Source organism: Chiloscyllium punctatum, chromosome 5 (genome assembly GCF_047496795.1).
Source record: "Chiloscyllium punctatum isolate Juve2018m chromosome 5, sChiPun1.3, whole genome shotgun sequence".
Lineage (NCBI taxonomy): Eukaryota > Metazoa > Chordata > Chondrichthyes > Orectolobiformes > Hemiscylliidae > Chiloscyllium > Chiloscyllium punctatum.
In genome coordinates this window covers 71,575,873-71,591,223 of record NC_092743.1, presented here as the reverse complement: position 1 = coordinate 71,591,223, position 15,351 = coordinate 71,575,873, and the positions used below count along the sequence as shown (strand labels likewise).

Below are 15,351 nucleotides of genomic sequence, written 5' to 3'. Positions count from 1 at the left end.
AAGCCATGAAAGTTCCTGGGAAGTCAGAAGCTAACTTCCTTCGTTGACTAGTGACCTCGGCATGCTCAGTTAACAAGGCTGATGTCTTTACTTGCCCCACTTCAAAACCCCCACCTCACCCCATGCCATGCTGGTGGTCTTAAATGCAACTGTGCTTGGGAATGGACTGACTAGCTTCGGGAACAAAAAGTCAAAGTAGGATGTTATCCAAAAGAAAGTAAGTATTGGTTGGCACTTCAGTTTTTTTTTGTCTGTTACTTTGCAAGTTTTAAACTTGCAGCTTAGAATTATCATAGTAACTATACCTAAATCAATTAATAAGATATTAGCTCTCAGCAAGCCTAGAGACATGGATAAATTCCAGGGGATGAGACACATGTACACATGCACGAGCATGCTCTTTAGGAAAGCAGATGGATCACCATTTGGAAGAGTAAGAGGAGGCAGGAAGTGCAAGAGTCTTCAGTGAGTGTTATTCACATACTGGTGTTTGGCATTGAAGGCTATGGGGATTGATTTCCTCCTTGGAGTGTCGCTTATACCTGTCACCAATGAGCAAGGGGTTTCATGATGAGGAAGAGTGGATAACAGTAAAGAATAAAATACAATTAGTATAGGAGATTGCATAGTGGATAGACAGACGATTCCAACAATCATTGTGAGTGCCTCATAGTGTGTTGCCTCACTGGTGCTTGGATGAATGACACCATAGAGTGCACAGCATTCTGTAGAGAGAAGAGCCTGAGTTGGCAGTTTTAATATGTACTGATACCAACAGCATAGAGGAAAAATATTGAAATACTACTTTTAAACTTCCAGGAACTTGGAAGAAAGTTTTCTCGTAAGGACCTCTAAAGGTTTTAACACAGGATTATTCCCAGTAAGATGCTATGATTGTCAAATTAAGAAGAATATGGGATCAACGTGTGACTTGAGATTCTTTGAGTCATTCAACCAGTCCTCAGACTAGAGTCACCTACTCAAAAAGAATGAGTGAAACCTCAACAAGGATGAGGTCTGTGTCCTCCATGATTTACATTCAGTAGTATGGTTTGGAAGGTTTTAAGATACAAGGGATTGGGAACCAACAACTAGAAGTATAAACTGGGAATAAGATGCGTGTAGAAATGAGACTGTTGGATTGTAATCAGAGTAGCTAAAGTTAATGTTGGTCCCTCATAAGACTGAATTAATAGTAGAGAACACATATGGCAAAAACAGTAAATTAGTATTTTACCACAGTTTTCACTGTAGTAATAGGTAATGCTGAGGGAGGATTTTTTCAAGGCTTCTTTTTGAGGTTAAGAGCCAGAAGTGGGAGAGGTTGATGAGCTTTTAAAATTTAAAAAATGAAAGTGATATGCATAGTCTTCCATAGATTGCATCATTTTCTGTGCATTGAGTAAATAATATGTTTAATTTTGTTAACATTTATTTTGCAGTTAAAGCAATGATAGACCTAGAAGTTAAGAATGGAATACCGTCCCATCGAATTATTTTGGGAGGATTTTCTCAGGTGATGTATTTCATACTTATGAACAAGGCGTTGCATTCTACCATAAGATGACTGATTATTAAAATAAATTAGCTTTATTTCCATTATAGTGTGTCTGTAGAAAAGATCATGACCAAATCTGAAGCAGAATGAATCCTAATTTTTGCAAACTTTATATTAACATGAAGCAGTTTTTTACATTATTTTCAGCATTGCCAATTTAAATAGGTTTTTTTTCTGTGCATTTAACAGTGGTTTATACTTTGATATTTTTGAAATATAAATGCTAATCAGGAATATTTTTAGAACTCTCTAGTCTGTGGCATGATTGTCAATTTAGCAACATTCCAATGTTGTCAGTAAGCATAATTGTTTGCACAATTTCTTTGTTTGAGTTGTAGGCACTTGAATTGTGCATATCAGTCCGTTCAGAATATTAAGTCCTGATAACCGAGTGAATTCAGCAAAACTTGAAAGATCTTAAAATTTTGTTGGCAACATTTGCTGATGAATGGAGGTAGCAATTCTTATCACAATATAGGTTGAGGATTTTGGGGGGAATTAAGTAATGCTGATAATAAATTACCTTGTGCTTTTCTCTAAAGTTACTGTTCTGCAAATATATTCTGATGTGAAGATATGAATTACACTTCTTGATGACCTTCCATTCCTTATCAAGAATCTACCTACCTCTGCGTTAAAAATATTCAGACTCTGCTTTTACCAGATGAGTTCCAAAGACTTTACTAATTAATTATAATTTCTCAATTTTTTTTTATTTGATCCAAGTTACTTTCACAAACCTGGGGCAATGCTTGTTAAAATCTCGATTTTATTTACACCCACCATCCTGAAGATGCTAATTTGTATGAATAACATAGAAATTAAAATAGGTAGAGAAGTGTCTTGTGCTCATCCCAAAAGGCAAAGAAGAGAGGCAAAGGTCCATACCTGAGCACACCACAACTTGCTGAATCATGATTATTTGAATTTTTCAATGCTTGTAGATGTTTGGTTTGTAGCTTTGTGTGAGCGGATATGGAAGTTACCAATGGGTAGTCGACATCAATCTATTCGACATGTTCAAAGTAACTTTGTTTATTTCACAGTCATTCATGGGAAAAGTACAGTAAAACAAACTTCATCCAAGATTTTAATTTTATTTCTGCACAATCAATTTTATCAGCTAAAAATAATGGATAAGGAAACCTTGGAATGCATAGAATCAGGTGACAAATGGCGATTGGTACCTTCAGGTCCTCTTCTGATATAAGCATTCATGTGTTATTATTGAATTTTTTGTTTTAATATGCACACATGCATTATGTATATTATCCAGTTAAGCATAGTTAATATTTAAAGAAAATTCCAATGCCCAGAACTTTACAGAACTGTTCCACCAGATTTATACTTGATGTACCGAATTCCTCAGTACAGTAGCCAGAATGTAGTCTTCAGTTAAGGAGACCAAACCAGTACACAAAAACAAAGGCTGGTTCACATGTGGAAGTGCTTTATACTTTAGCATTTATACTTGTAAGTGATGGATGTGGGCACATTTATAACATTTAAAAAAAAAACATTTGGATAAGTTTATGAATGGGAATAGTTGGATGGTATATGGGCCAGGAGCAGGCAGGTGGGATGACTTTTGGTTTGGGACTGTTCAAAATTGACTGGTAGGACTGGTTTCTGTGCTGTATGACTATATAAGTTAAGTAAAATAACATCATGAATGTAACACAATAGTTTTATAACTGCTTGTGCTACAAACTCAATTCTAATATTTACTTTCCCCCAAATGTTCCCTTGTCTTACGAAATCCTGAATGTTCATTCATTTTTCCTGGGTCTGACTCCAAGGTATGGCACAGTGCTTCAAAATTTACTTGAATTCTCAGTATTTCAGTTTTCTACAAGGTGCGCAAGATTTAAGGAGCCCATTCCATTTGCTTTTGGTTAATCAGTGCTCCAATTTTCCTTAATCTCTTAACTGCACTCTTTTTTTTTAAGCTGCTTGTCCTGCATTTGCAACCCACTCTCCATTCCCAAGTCTGCTCCCATAGCTACATATATTTGTTTGAACTAACTAATCAAGCTGACTGCATTCTGCCATGAGGCTCATTGATGATCACTGTAAATTCCTTTGAACTTCCCAGGTAAATCTTTTAGCTGCCTTCCCCTCAATATTTCCAAACGGCGTTCAAGGCCGCACCTGCATTCTTTGTAAAGTTTGCATTCCAGCTCCAAGGGCTGACCAGACCAACTAATTTCCTTAGGCCCCCTCCATTCAGTGACTGGCCCAATTTTATTAGGTATCTGGACAATGACCAAAACTTTGTTCAGATCCAAGTAGGCGTCTGTAACTTTTGTTTATGTAGACAAAATTTGAAATTACAGACATTCACTAAGCAAATAAGCTATAATTTTCCACTGTTCAAAATAAACAAATTTTATTGTATCATAATTGACAAAGTAACGAATACTATCTGCCTTTATACTGTTAGCATCCAGAATTAACATGAGGTAAGCATAATTAATGGATACACTGCGGTTGAACATTCTACTAACTGATCATTTAATAGCATACACGTCCAAGATCGATTCCATGAATTTTTCACCAATCTCCTTGGATGTCACCAAGTTGTAAACTGTTTGTTTGCAGTTGTTTGCCCTCATCTCCTCTCTCCCTTTTGAGGATGTAGCCTCTGATTTTCCTTCAGCAGTTCTGATTCTGACTGCCCTAATGATTACTCAGTTCCCACTTGATCAGTTGTTTTCCTGTGACTGCATCACACTAGATTTACTACATTATATTCTAAGCACCTAGTCACTGCACGTTTCCAATCTCCAGTTGATCACTGTTCATGGGTCTTTCTTGGCTCCAGCTGCCAGTTTAACAGCAGACAGCTCTATTTCAGCTTTGTGAACTTTACAGCTGTTTCTGCTTCTGATTTTCAGTTCCTCTGCAGCACTAAAATGACTGCTTCAGGGCGATTATGAACCCCTATCCCTATCTGCATTGTGCTTATGAATCCCCTTCAACCTCTTTTGCTCATACTAACCTCTGTGTTGTGAAATCTCCCAATAAGGTTCAGTCTCTGTTTTGTGGTCAAATCTAGGAACTGCAATACATTATCTACCTTTTTTAAATGTTACAATATTCCATTATGCCCCAAGAAAATTCATGTAAGTTCTTTCACACAACCCACACAAAACGTCTGTTCCCAATCTAAGCTGCTTGTTTTTCAGCAAAAAACACTTAGTTAAAACTTTGCTAGTTTTATTCTAAGACTGCACCCTGAATCACTTCCTCCCTGCCGACCTGGGATGATTCAAATGAAAGTGCAAAGAAATTTATTTTGCCATCAATCAAACCATATCCTAGCTCCATCTTGTTTTACACACACTCCGGGTTTTTGACCTCGTTTAAAAAGCTCTTGTTTACAACCTGGTTATATCTCCTTTAGATCTGGGAAACACAAATATCATTTAACTATTCTATTGAAGTAAGTGTAAACTTGATTCCATTCAAGTTTCAAATATCTTCTACTTAAATATAGGTCAACTTTTAATTGTAATTAACTTCAAACTTGTTCCAATTACTCGTTAGCTTTTCATTATTCTACAATTAAAACTTTAATTCCTAAAATTAAAATTTATATTCTAAAATGCAATTAATCAACTAGATTTTTGCAACAATATTAAAATCAAAAACAGGAGTTTGATCTTAATGTAAACTTGTAATATAGCACGGATGGGTAAGATTTCTATTCATCCAAGAACATAATACACTATTGCTGAAAATCTGAAATCAAAAAGGAAATTCCAGGAATAATTAATTGGCATGGGATAAGAGACACTTAATATTTCAGGTCAATGACCTTTATCTGAATTGATGAGAGAATTGACCTGAAACGCAAACTGTTTTCTTTCTGTCTGCTGCTGGAATTGCTGAGAATGACATTGAGAATGCATTCTCTTCCTTTGGGACCACTTTTAAGTTGCCTAAGTTCATGCTTTAAGCAAAGGTTGATGAGGCCCTGACAGCATTTTTGACAGTAATACTGACTATTTAATTGTGCGGCTCAAATTTGGAGATTCCATCCTGGACCCTCCCCTTGTTCTTTTTCCAAATGAAACTCTTTGAAATCCATCTTCATTCTGTCACCAAATTCCTAGTGGATTGGGAAGCAGAGAGCATTTTGCCTACTGCCTGTCTACTTGATCTTGCTGCTGTTGCAATTTTATTAACAGTAAGTGACATCTTGGGATAGCTGTCATGGGCCAGCTGAGCTCTTAAGTGGCCTTTCTCCCACCACTACCAAAATTTAATCAGCAGTGGGAATAGCTTTGCTCATGGTCAGTCTGACCTATTTTCCACCAAGGACTCATTGCTGGGAGAGTGGGGTAGTCCCTCCTTAATGGGCCTCCATAGCCCCTCCAACCCTGATGATACTCTTTACTTGATGTGTTACTTGGTTTGTTGTGAGGAAAGATGCCCTATGCAAGCAGCATTGGCCATGGCCACTGTTCTGGTGCTACATTTGTTACATTTGCAAACACTGAAGAGCATATGCAGTATGCTATAGGGGAATGGTTGCAGATGTGCTAGTGAATAAGATTTATTCAGAAGTGTCTGCATGAGTGTCTTTGCCACTGGACTGGCTGCTGCTGTGCAACAGGTTGGATCCAGCGCTTCTCATTTTTACTGAGTCCTTATCTTTGAATGTCTGCATAGTTTCAGACTTGTCATATTTTCGAACGTTTCATAAATATGTAGTTTCAATTTTTTATCTTTAAGAATCTAAGTATTGAGTTGGCGGGGGGGGGGGGGGGGGCTGCAGTGCAGGGAAGATCAAATGGTTGACATTCTCCCAGGCTCGTGGGCCTATTAATCCCCGCAGTCTATCCGTTTTCTTTCTCCTCTTCTACAAGGCAACCATTCTTTGCTTGATTGGATTGCATCTCAACCTCTTAGTCATGTGTATGAGGAAGGGGACTGGGGACCACAGTGCCTCATAAAATTCAACCCTTGAGTTTATCTTGCACAGTGGTGATATCCTATTCTTTCTTTGCACTGCATCTTTCATCCTCTCCATTGCTGCTTTCTTTAGACCAGTTGTGTGACATTTTGTAATGTTGAATTATTCCTTTCTGGGGAAGGAGTAAGTGTTGTGGGCCATTATTCCAAACTATTTTTCTTGGCCCTTGACGTTTATTCGAATCACCTCCCCTGGATTGAGCCAGCCAATTCATAACTTTGCCACAATAAGATTCTGATTCCGATCTTCTCAACTTGACCTGTCTCGGTTCCTGCTTCAAGCCTACTATTGAATTTTTTATGTATTCCTTTTCACTTCAACCAAGATTATATCAGGAGTCTAGATCTTTTCTGCATCCTCCGTAAACTTGAACTCATCCAAACTGTCATACTAGTAGTAGCTAATATGTGTTTACTCCCAGTCAGCCATGTTTCGTATTAAAATTAGCTTAAATTGATTTGATTGAAGGGCTGAAAAATACCCAGGCCAATAATCTACTAATGTGGTCTAAGAAATAATGGATGGGTGGGTGGTAATCTTTCATTATTCAGTACACTTCAGATTAGTTCCTATGAATTGAAAGGTCACTAACATAACCTCCTGTTGTAGTTAAAAATAATGCTAAAATACGAATTTAGCAGTGAATCGGATACCGTTTATTGAACAAATCCTTTTGGGAGGAACAGTGTGGCTTTAACCCTAATCGTGGGTTTTGACCATGCCAGCTCTCCCTTAACAAAAAGTGCAGCAGTTTTTTTTATACCCTCCAGTGACATGTTTCCTTGCCATGTACACAGTTCTTCAGGAGCCCACCCCCAATTACATGTTCTTTGTCATGTACACACAGTTCTTCAGGAACCCACCTGTTCCATGGCCTCTTATCTTGCCTGTGCAGCCATCAGCACTTTTTAGTACTTTGCAACAAGTTCCCGTCAGCCATTAGGACAAATTGAACAGTTTAGCCAACAACCCCAGCATACTCCTCTTCTCCCCCCACCATGAGGCTATGGTCAACCATGGATTCTAGGCAGCTTACAGCCATTTTCCAAATGCCTCGCCAACCCCATCAAGGATGCTCAACAGTCTTATCAATATGAACGCTGGTGGTCCACATAACGTTTGCAGTCAAAACTTTACAGCATGAATTAAAGACAGCAATAACAACACAGGTGCTACCCTGTGTCTCTAGCAAATAGTCAATGGCCAGATGGTTCTGCAAAGAGACAGGAGTATCATTTTTGATTTCTCCCTTTCACTACTGCTCACTATCACTTTGAAAAAGTCCGTTTCTGTATGGTTTATTGTTTAGGCTATTTTCTTATGCCCTGTCAAGCCACACTAATCCATTTGTCAAGTAGGTGTACATGTCTAAGGCCCATTCTTCAGTACAAACATTTTTTGTTGTTTTTTGACAGCATTCATCCAAGTCCGTTACTTCTGAGGTAACCACCCCACTAGTTTTTTTTAAAACGTTCAAAAGAAAACTAGCCTGGTGTCGATAAGTAACATGCCAGAGACCATTATAAAAACTTTGTAATATTTAGCAATACTTTTGATACTTGGAAAATAGTGGCATGGTTGTGCTGAGTTAGTGTGGATTTATGAAAGGGAACCATTGCTTGACACACCTACTGAAAGTTTTTGAGCTGCAACAAACAAAGTTGATGAGGGGTAGCCAGGGGGTGTGGTTCACTTGGAATTTCGGAAGGCTTTCGATAAGGTCCTATATGACAGATCAGTGCATTAAATTAAACCACGTGGGATTGTGTGGTAATGTACGGCCTTGAGTAGAGAACTGACAGGCAGGTAGTAAACAAAGAGTAGGAATGAATGGGTCATTTCCCAAATAGCGTCCAGTGACAAGTGGCGTACTGCAGGGATCTGTGCTTTCAACCCAGCTATTAAGTATATATTAATGATTTAGATGAGGGTACTAAATGTAATTCCTCCAAGGAAGCCATCTGTTGATTGTCCTCCTTCAGCTCATGAATCAGCACTTTGCCAACACTTAGGGTGTAAAATGTATTTCAGATGAGGGATTTTGGTATCCACCATGAAGAGTAGCTCTGGCAGCAGGCAGTGAGGGAATCGATAAGTGGGGAAGAATGTACTTGACCTCATCCTTACCAGTTGGCAGCTTCATGTTGGGAATACCCCTGTAGTACTGTGTGGTACTATCACTGTTAAATGGGACAGGTTTCGAACAGATCTGGTAACTCCAGGCAGGAGGGTATCTAGGAGCCACTGTCTGCCATCAACAGGAGCAGACACTAATACAATCTGCAGCAGCATGGCCTGGCATGTCCCCCATTCAACCATTACCATCAACCATAGTTCAATGGACAATGCAGGAAAGATTCCCAGGAGCAGCACCAGGCATACCTAAAACTCAGGTGTCAACTGCTACTAACCAGGACTACTTTCATGCCAAAAAAAGCAAGTGATCGAGCAAGCTAATCAATCCCGCAACTAATGGATCAGATCTGAACTCTGCAGTCCTGTCCTGTCCAGTCGCAAATGGGAGGTGGACATTTAAACAACTCCCTGGAAGAGGAGGAGGCTCCACAAATCTCTCCATCCTTCATGATGGAAGAGCCTGTCAGATGAGTGCAAAAGATAAGGGTGAAGTGGCAACTTTGAGGAACCAATGTATGTGGACCCCAAGATCCTGCTGTTCCTCCACGCAGCCAAGAATCCTGCCTTTAACCCTGCAATCTGCATTCAAATTCAACCTTCCAAAATAAATAACTTCACCGTTTTCCAGGTTGAACTTCATTTGCCAGTTCTCAGCCCAGCTCTGCATACTGTCAATGTCCTATTGCAAACTACAACAGCCCTCCACACCATCCACAACTCCTCCAACCTTCATGTCATCAGCAAACTTATTAATCCACCCTTCCACTTCCACATCCAAATCATTTATAAAAATCAAAGAACAGAGGTCCCAGAACAGATCCCAGTAATATTGACTGCTAGTCACTGAGCTCCAGGCCAAATATTTTCCATCTACTACCACTCTATCTTCTGTGGGCCAGCCAATTCTGTATCCAGATAGCCAAATTTCCCTGTATCCCATCCCGCCTCAATGAGCGTCTGAATGAGCCTACCATGGGGTCCCTTTTGAGACTAAGGGTGCTGGCAGCAAGGTTTTGGATTGTTTCAAGTTTGCAGAATATGATTCTGGCTGGCCAGAAATGTGCATTAGAATAATCAAATCGAGAGAGAGTGCGGGCATTGAGAAGTTCAACCAAAGTAGGTAGGGAGTTGACGATAGGCTGGGAGGGAGGTGGTATTGATGGCTGGATTTGGGGTCAGAAATTTATCTGTGGCCAAATATGACTGAGGCTACAAGCAGAGGTGGCTTGGAGTCATTAGCTAGGGAAAAGAGTTCAAAAGTGGAACTGAAAATGTGAGGCTCAGTATTTCCAACATTTAACTGGAAGAAAATACTACTTATCCAGTACTAAGTCTCAAACCAGCAGCCTTCTGTTTGCAAACAATGAACTGATTAATCAAAAAAGGAAAGTTGAGCTAGCTGTCATTAATATGGATGAGGAAATTGACTTTTTTTTTGTTTTGATAATGTTGGTAATGGGCAGTATATTAATGAGTAATAGAATGCAGCAAGGAAAGGTCCTTGGGGACGACACAAGTCAATGTAACAGCAGGAAGAAAAGTTTATTATTACCTGACTTTGAATTAAAAAATGAGCATGGAAGCAAGTGGTAGCAGTCCCACCTGGCTATATGATTGTGGAGAGACATCAGAGGAAGATTCTGGATTAGTGGTGCTGGAAGAGCACAGCAGCTCAGGCAGCATCCAAGTAGCTTCGAAATCGACGTTTTGGGCAAAAGCTCTGCCCGAAACGTCGATTTCGAAGCTACTTGGATGCTGCCTGAACTGCTGTGCTCTTCCAGCACCACTAATCCAGAATCTGGTTTCCAGCATCTGCAGTCTTTGTTTTTACCTCATCAGAGGAAGATTGCATGCGCATCTATGTCAGTAACTACTGTGATGTCACTGTTCCTTAACAAGGTTATGTCATCCTTGTTTTTTTTTATTTCAGAGGGGTCATAAATGCAGAGTTGCTGATAGGTCTGGCTTAGATGGGTTTTAGAGCCAATTTGATTATAGCTAACAGATACTGCTTCAGGAAAAAGGCTTTCAAGTTTTAAAAGAAAATCACTTGTACAATGAAAGGGGAGTGGCCAGTTCTTCCAGCTAAGTATTTTTTTCTCCTGGTTTGGTTTGGTTTTAGCAAGCAGGACCCAAAGAAGTGGTCCATGCTGATCCATCCTCTCTCTGATATTTTTCCTGTAAGACCCTGTGTTTTATTTTATCTTTTGTGGCAAGGGGTGTTTATGGGGATTGTTGCAGGAATTTGGAACAGCATCATTAAGTTGGGATAATCTGTTAGGTTTTAGGTTAGGTGGTTTTTCTTTTAGATTTTCTTCTGTTTCATTCGGTAATTTTGCAAATAGTTTTAAACAAAACAGTATTTATGTGGTTGGGTCAGCTGCATCACTCCTAGAATATCCACATTGACACCTCCTTAAACCAACCAGCAAAGGCAGGGTCCGGGCTACTTTCTTGAAATGTTTAGAGGGGGCCTGGCCTCGTCCATAACAGATTGGGGCTCTTTGCAGGATTTGTTCTGTAGTTCCAAATTGGGATTAGAGTTGCTGGACTCAAAGGCTGCGAGTAGGCGGGCAGGAGGCTGAAAGAACACAGCAAGCCAGGCAGCATCAGGACGTAGAGAAGTCGACGTTTCGGGTGTAACCCTTCTTCAGCAGGCTGAGAGTGACAGGTGTTAGTGTCTTTTGTTCTGGGTGTTGATTTCAGTTGGTTTAAACAGTGCTTGGGGTAGCAATGGCTCTTTCAGTCACCGAGAGTTTTGTGGAAGTGGAAGAAGTGACTTTGGGGGTTTTACAAAAGGTGATTAAAGTCAAGCTGCCAGAATTAGCAGACAACCTGGAGTTGGAGCTGCTTCCTTTCGCGAGGGAAGGAGAGATAATTGCAACAATAGCTCAGCATTTAAATCTGCTGGGAACGCCATCAGAATCGTTGGAGATAGCTAAAATTCAATTGAATGTGAAGCAACTTGAGTTAGAGGCAAAAGACAAGGAGAGGGCAAAAGAAATTAAACTGTTTGAATTATGATTAAAAGCAGAAGAAAGAGAAAAAAGGAAACAGGAAAGAAAAGAAGAGAGGGAGTTTGAACTTCAAAAATCGGCAGTTAGACAGGAAAGTCCCCTTAAAAGCATGGAGATGAAGACTTGAAGGTAAGCTTAAGGAGGGTGAGCAAACTCGTGTTAGCCAAAGACCTGGTGAGGATCTGCTTGAATATATTCACGCATAGCTTAAATTTTGATGAGAAGGATGAGGAAGCCTGTTTTATCTCATTTGAAAAGGTGGCTAAACAAATGTAGTGATCATGTGGATTTTGTTGATCCAAACAAACCTTGTAGGTAGAGCTTGTGAAGTATTCGCATCACTATCAGACTCTTAGAGAATTATTTTGGCGGAGTTCAAAAATTCACTTCGTAAAGTAGTGTGAACTTGTGGAACAGCACAATTAAAATGGCAAGATTAGCAGTTGAAGTGGCTGATGATTGAGTTGGTTCATGAATCAAAGTTTGGCTTCCAATATCAGTTTTAGTCAGTGAGGGATATAAATTGGAGAAAAGAGAAATCCTTGCATGGAAAGGGAAAGATAGATCTTGGTGAAAATCATAAGGATAACTTACCACAGGGTAAAAGGGAAACCCTTGAAGGGGAAAGAAGTTTAAAAAAAACCCTGGTGTTTTCATTACAGTAAAGTAGGTCACATGAAATCAGTGTTGGTGAGTTGTTTTTCAGACTGGAGGCTTGTGACCAGTGGAGTGCCACAAGGATTGGTGCTGGGTCCTCTACATTTTGTCATTTATATAAATGATCTGGATGCGAGCATAATAGGTACAATTGGTAAGTTTGCAGATGACACCAAAATTGGAGGTGTAGTGGATAGCAAAGATACCTCTGATTACAACAGGATCTTGACCAGATGGGCCAATGGACCAATGGGCTGAGAAGTGGCAGATGGAGTTTAATTCAGATAAATGCAAGGTGCTGCATTTTGGGAAAGCAAATCTTTGCAGGACTTATACACTTAATGGTAAGGTACTAGGGAGTGTTGTTGAACAGAGACCTTGGAGTGCAGATTCATAGCTCCTTGGAACTGGAGTTGCAGGTAGATAGGATAATGAAGGAGGTGTTTGGTATGCTTTCCTTTATTGGTCAGAGTATTGAGTACAGGAGTTGGGAGGTCATGTTGCAGCTGTACAGGACATTGGTTAGGCCACTGTTGGAATATTGCATGCAATTCTGATCTCCTTCCTATGGAAAGATGTTGGGAAACTTGAAAGGGTTCAGAAAAGATTTACAAGGATGTTGCCAGGGTTGGAGGATTTGAGCTAGAACGACTGAACAGGCTGGGGCTGTTTTTCCCTGGAGCGTCGGAGGCTGAGGGGTGACCTTTATAGAGGTTTACAAAAGTGAGGGGCATGGATAGGGTAAATGGACGAAGTCTTTTCCCTGGGGTGGGGGAGTCCAGAACTAGAGGGCATAGGTTTAGGGTGAGAGGGGAAAGATCTAAAAGAGACCCAAGGGGCATCTTTTTCACGCAGAGGATGGTACGTGTATGGAATGAGCTGCCAGAGGAAGTGGTGAAGGCTGGTACAATTGCAACATTTTAAGAGGTATTTGGATGGATATGTGAATAGGAAGGGTTTGGAGGGATATGGGCCGGGTGCTGGCAGGTGGGACTAGTTTGTGTTGGGATATCTGGTCGGCGTGGACAGGTTGGACCGAAGGGTCTGTTTCCATGCTGTACATCTCTATGACTCTATATACACTGATTGTGACCCATTGAAATTTGTGGAGATATTTAAGGACAAAAATTCCCGACTGTTTAGATGGAGCTTGTTGTTATAGCCATTTAAAATTGAAAATTGTGCTTGTGGCAGGGTGAGAAAATGTGTTGCTGACGCATTGTCGAGACTTGAATGAGAAATGGAGGTGTTTGGTGGCAGGAGTGAAACAGGCTGAAACAAAATGTAGTAGTGCATGTTTGCTTGATTATTGTCAATGTAATGTATATGTGTGTTGTAGTGCACTAACAATTTAAGATCGAGGTTTTAAAAGGAAGCCATCTTTGTATATTGATGCTTTTTTTTAAAAGGGGGAGATGCGATGATGCTGCTCCTTTAACAGGGTTATGTCATCCTTGTATTTTTTTTTTCAGACTGGTCACAAATGCAGAGTTTCCAACAGGTTTTTAGGGCCAATTTGATTATATATGCCGCAGGAAAAAAGGCTTTCAAGTTTTAAAAGAAAAACACTTGTGCATTGAAAGGGGAGCGGCCAGTTCTTCCAGCTTAGTTTTTACTCTGGTTTGGTCTGGTTTGATTTTAGCAAGCAAGACCCAAAGAAGCGGGTCCATGCTGATCCTCCCTCCCTCTGATATCTCTCCTGTAAGAGCCTGGTTTTATCTTTTGTGCCAAAGGATGTTTATGGTGACTGTTGCAGGAATTTGGAACAGCTTCATTAAGTTGGGGTAATCTGTTAGGTTTTCAGATAGGTTGTTATTTTATATTCCGTTCTCTTTCATTTCTGTTTCATTTGGTAATCTTGCAAATAAATTCTGTTTTTGTTTAAAATTAAGTGGTTGTGCCAGCTGCATCACTGCTAGAACATCCACTTTAAAACAACCAGCCAGGTTAGGGTCCGGGCTACGTTATTGAAATGTTCAGAGGGATCTGGCTTGGTCCATAACACTACAGACAAGTTGAAAAGGAATTTACTGGGTGTCATTTGTGACTTTGAGACCTGTTCAATACTGTGGATGGATTTCAACTATTTTACAGGATTTCAAATATAAAGTTCTGAAAATAATAGGCACTAGTTTTGAAGATGATATGTTCACAGGATTTTGCGATGTTTTCCAAAACTTGGCTGTTCCTTCAACTCTAGAATGTGCACCAAGACTCCCATGTACTGAAATTTTCTCTCTTAACTCATCCATGTCCAGAGCCCTCTTAAAATGACCTCTGAATTAACATTTTCAATAATGCAGTACAAATTTGCAAAGCTTCTGGCATGTTGCATTTCCCCTAATTTGCTCTTAATGCAGTACGGTGTGTTGATTACACCTCTGAATCATGTTGAATTTTTTTTCCCTAATGTAAGAGGCACTGTGTAAGTACCACTTGTTCATTGCAAGGTTGAATCTCTGTTTCTGAATGATATCCTTGTAGACTAGAGGTTTTCCTTCTTACATAAGCTTCTAGTTGCACAGAAATGTCTTCTGGGTTGAAAGTGTTACAGGAAGTGTTCAATATACATGAAAATCCATCTCTGTTAGGGGTTGTCAGATTACTGCAAGCTGCCTAAAACACAGGAAATTGAGAATATTATACACATAGTACCAAATAATTTCTGAATTCTCCAGAGCATCAGTCTGACATCGTAAAATAAGCAAAATATAGTTGCAAGTTACACTAGGCATGTATAATCTACCTTTTGTAAATATTGTTTGTAACCAGTTTATGTAAAGGAAATCTTGTTACCAATTATTTGTTTTAATATTCAACACCTTTAAAAATCTAATGTGAATTTGACATGAAAATTAGAATTATTCCTTGTTACAGCATAGATCAACTAAGTAATAGTTTGCCAGCATTGTTTAATGAAAGTAGAAAATGCTATTGCAAAACAGCTTCTGCTGGAAAATATTTCAGGTTTAATGGTGATTTAATTCTTGGTGTAATTTATT

General features: G+C 39.6%; 1 protein-coding gene and 1 long non-coding RNA gene across 5 annotated transcripts in view; one reads left to right on the top strand and one right to left on the bottom strand.

The window, feature by feature from the left end:
- lypla1 (lysophospholipase 1) overlaps positions 1–15,351 on the top strand; it is an 88,685-nt gene that overhangs the window by 60,906 nt on the left and 12,428 nt on the right. For all 3 annotated transcript variants that reach the window (XM_072570547.1, XM_072570548.1, XM_072570549.1), the window contains exon 6: positions 1,443–1,516. In XM_072570547.1, the coding sequence (XP_072426648.1) occupies positions 1,443–1,516 (74 nt within the window). The remainder of the gene's footprint in view (positions 1–1,442; positions 1,517–15,351) is intronic.
- LOC140477161 (uncharacterized) overlaps positions 10,436–15,351 on the bottom strand; it is a 44,360-nt gene continuing 39,444 nt past the window's right edge. For both annotated transcript variants that reach the window (XR_011960660.1, XR_011960659.1), the window contains one exon: positions 10,436–14,965. This is a non-coding gene — a long non-coding RNA (uncharacterized lncRNA). The remainder of the gene's footprint in view (positions 14,966–15,351) is intronic.